Genomic DNA, 3791 nt, shown 5'->3' on the forward strand with positions numbered 1-3791 from the left:
CTTTTATATAATATAATTTTATTAAAAAATTGTATTTTATTGTAAAATACTTGATATTACTTCTTTATATGTTACTTTATATGTTAAATAGCAAACAAATTTAAGTGTGTATAATTTTTATTTCTATAATGTACATATGTATATATAATTAATCACGAATAGCATCATTAATAATTCAATAGCATTCATTAATAATTCAATGATTTAAAGTCTATATTCACATTTTTATTGATAAATGCGCGCATTTATAATTTACATTACACATACTATAGTATTTTAGAAATAAATGTGCACATCTATAGCAAAATAAAATATTAATACGGATCTAAATCTTGTGATAAAAATAATTGCTTTACCAACTATAAAAAAATGTGATATTTATCATTTATTAAGTTCGCTTTCAACTTTTTAAAAAAGATCTAAGTCATTTTCTTTTATATTATATTGTGTATAATATTATATAATTATTAAAAAGCAATTATTTAGATAATTTGTTTGAAATAACTAAGAAGTGTAAATAATTGTAAATAATTGAAAAAATTATTTGTAAATACGTAATTTAAATAGTTTTATCAAATAATACAAGTATAACAAAATATGTTTTATTAGCAATACTTCTAAACATTTTTAAACTTAACTATACTCAATATAATTCTTTTCCATTTCTAGCCAAAGCGGATTCGAAGGCACGGAGTAAGACTTGTGTTTAGGAAACTCGGAAACGTAAAAGGAACGTCGTGTTGCGCACGAGAAAAAGAGAGAATTATTTAAAATATTTAATTTTTCATACGCGTTTCCAATTAAAAACGCAACGCGACGTACCTCGCTTTATTCTCATCATAGAATATCATTATAATACATAGCTAAATTTCTATTTAACTTCTTAGCACCCGCACGCACAATTAAACATTGCTTGCAAAGTACTGTAATTACAATGTGATAGATGATAGAATTGTTTTGTTAATTTGTATTACACACTGATTTAATATGATACACTCATTAAATTTAATATTTTATAGCTAACGAGAACGCAAGATCTGCAACAGCTTATTGTTAATAACATTTATTGATAATAAATGTATGTAGTATGTGAACATATGGACTTTTCTTTATTTCAGGGACATTCCAGTTTTATAACTCATTTGGATTGGTCTGTAGACGGTCAATATTTGCGCAGCAACAGTGGAGATTACGAGTTGCTTTATTGTGAGTAAAATTATCCTTAATAATCGACTTAAGAATAAAATAAGATATAACTTGCAATAAATCGAAACAAAGAAGAAGAAAAAGGAAAAATAGCAAATTGTTATTGGAAAGGATCAAGAAAGAATGTCCGTGACATGTTAAACATTGTCATTAGTATGTTGCTATTGAATACTAAAGCAAACGGAAAATACGGTCTTAAAAGACTGTAAAAATATGACGTAAACCTTGAAGTTGTATCTTCTTTATTCTTTCAATTCTTTGTATTCCTTTCACTCTCAAGAACCAGTTAAATATTAAATATTAATACACGTTTGACAATATTTTCTAAGGATCTCTAAGATCATTGTTTTGTTTCTAAAAATTTATCAAGCCTAGAATGTATAATTTATGACGACATTCATTTTCTCGGGGATATAAGAATTTAGTAGTTTCTTTAATGAGTTGTTTATTTTCTCGGAATTTTTACTTGGATTTCTGCAAATTTTAATTGCGAACTAGCAAATTTTTTTCGTTAGGAAGATTTTATCTTTCTATGCTAATTTGTTATGTTATTAAAGGATTACGTCTCACAAAGAGAATTAAAAGTTTTTAATCTTTATATTTGTACTCTGTCCCCTGTGAATTCTCGCCATTCTGGAAAATTTAAATTTTCGAAGAGAATTCAACATTTTTAATATTTTTTATGTTTCCTCCCTATGTTATAGATCTTGGAAAGGACTTATTTTTCCCATGTTTCCTTTAGCTTTAAAAAACAAATTGCTTTTTTAGACTACTAAAATCTCATCAGCAAAGTAATTACTTGATTTATTTTTTGCTCGTTTTTCTCGCGTCTTAAGAGCTTCAAATTGCAAAAGAAAATAAATAAATAAAAGAAAAAAATCGTGAAGCTTATAAGATACAACATCATATTATATAAAATATAATATTATACATAATATCATGTAAGACACATATGATACTTTCTCTAATTTTCAGGGAATCCTGGTGTGTGCCGCCAAATTCCACAATCTTCGATGTTGAGGAATGTTGATTGGGCAACTCATACCTGCGTGATATCTTTCGAGACAATAGGCATTTGGCCGGAGGGCGCCGATGGAACTGACGTGAATAATTGCACGCGAAGTGGTGATGGCAAGCTTTTAGCTACCGGTGACGATTTTGGAAAAGTTAAATTGTTTTCTCATCCGGCATGCCAACCGAAGGTAATTTAAACTATTTAAAATTTTTTTATATTATTTTATATTATTTTATATTGTACCGAACTTTTAAATTTTTTGAAAATTGTCAGCGGATGTTGCATATTAAGAAGTATATTAAAATCTTGCACAATTTTTTTTCAGTCACTATATCATTCCTATGGCGGCCATTCGAGTCACGTAACAAACGTCTCATTCTTACAAGATGATTCTCGATTGGTATCGACTGGTGGCGCCGATACCAGTGTTCTTCAGTGGATAGTAAATTAAATGAGTCATTTTCAAGCGTGTGATTTTTAAAAGTGCACTTCAAGTTTGAATTAAGAAGATAAAAGAGTGTCAGCATCACGTTGTTTAAAAAATAAAGATATTGCACGATTTACTTAATTACGACTAAGCATTATGGCTTCTACTGAAAGAATTGATCACGGAATCATCCTAGCATCTCAAGTTCCCGATATCAAAACATGATTTACCGTAAGATGTATTTACTCATGATGAACATTATGAATGTTCTTAAGCGGATTCCACTTGTTTAAAAATGGAAAATCAAACTGACACCTCGATTTCTCAACAATACGTTTATCATCAGGCGCAAGAATATATATTCATAGACTCGAATATATATACTCTGGTATGTAAAGCAATTCAATGCACCGTGTGTGCGAACGTGTTTCCTTCTCGTATCAGTATATGTGATGGTCCACCGATGTAATCTTTTCTTATCATTGTGTCCAATATGCACAATATTAATGGAGAAGCGCTTGACAAGCGATCTATATGAACAAGTGATTGACATAATTACTCTGAGAATAACTTTCGACAATATATTTCTTGTTAACTACATTTACTATTTATGTTAACATTATCCAAGAAATGAATATTTTATACGGCGCCTTTCTGTAATACATCTGTTTATTTATTTTCTAATTTTTGCAAATGTAATTCCAGTATTTTTGTAAGTCTTTTTTTTTTAGATGAATAAACGATTAATAGCAATCGCGAAAATCATCAGTTAAATTGAAAATAATTTAATTTAATTTTTTTTAGTTGATTCAAATATACACAAAAAGCTCTACGAGTGTTGTTTATATATTCCCAAATAATATGAATGTATTTTTTTGTAAAAATGTGAAAATATTGTAATGCATATTGCGCGTACACAGTATTGTGTTAACAAACATAGATTTTACAAAAAAAGATTGTTATATAATCAAACAAATGGAGAGCAAAATAATTACTTTCTGATATATTATATTTTATAGTATATGTACCCAGATAGCACAGAATATTTATGATAAATACTTATTAATATTTATTTTTTGAAATATTACATAGATATTTCATACATATTTTATATAAAGTTCTATTCGAAATATTATTAAAATA

At 27.7% G+C, this 3791-nt stretch overlaps 1 protein-coding gene across 6 annotated transcripts in view; it reads left to right on the plus strand.

The window, feature by feature from the left end:
- LOC108686066 (echinoderm microtubule-associated protein-like 2) overlaps positions 1–3293 on the plus strand; it is a 44123-nt gene extending 40830 nt beyond the window's left edge. For 5 of the 6 annotated variants that reach the window (XM_018191139.1, XM_018191137.1, XM_018191141.1 and 2 more), the window contains 4 exons: positions 670–693; positions 1119–1206; positions 2182–2408; positions 2547–3293. In XM_018191139.1, the coding sequence (XP_018046628.1) occupies positions 670–693; positions 1119–1206; positions 2182–2408; positions 2547–2672 (465 nt within the window). In that variant the 3' untranslated portion in view covers positions 2673–3293. The remainder of the gene's footprint in view (positions 1–669; positions 694–1118; positions 1207–2181; positions 2409–2546) is intronic. The other variant, XM_018191140.1, reaches the window with a different exon arrangement.
- The last annotated feature ends 498 nt before the right edge of the window (positions 3294–3791 follow it).

The sequence above is a fragment of the Atta colombica genome, unplaced genomic scaffold (genome assembly GCF_001594045.1).
Source record: "Atta colombica isolate Treedump-2 unplaced genomic scaffold, Acol1.0 scaffold163, whole genome shotgun sequence".
NCBI classification, from domain to species: domain Eukaryota; kingdom Metazoa; phylum Arthropoda; class Insecta; order Hymenoptera; family Formicidae; genus Atta; species Atta colombica.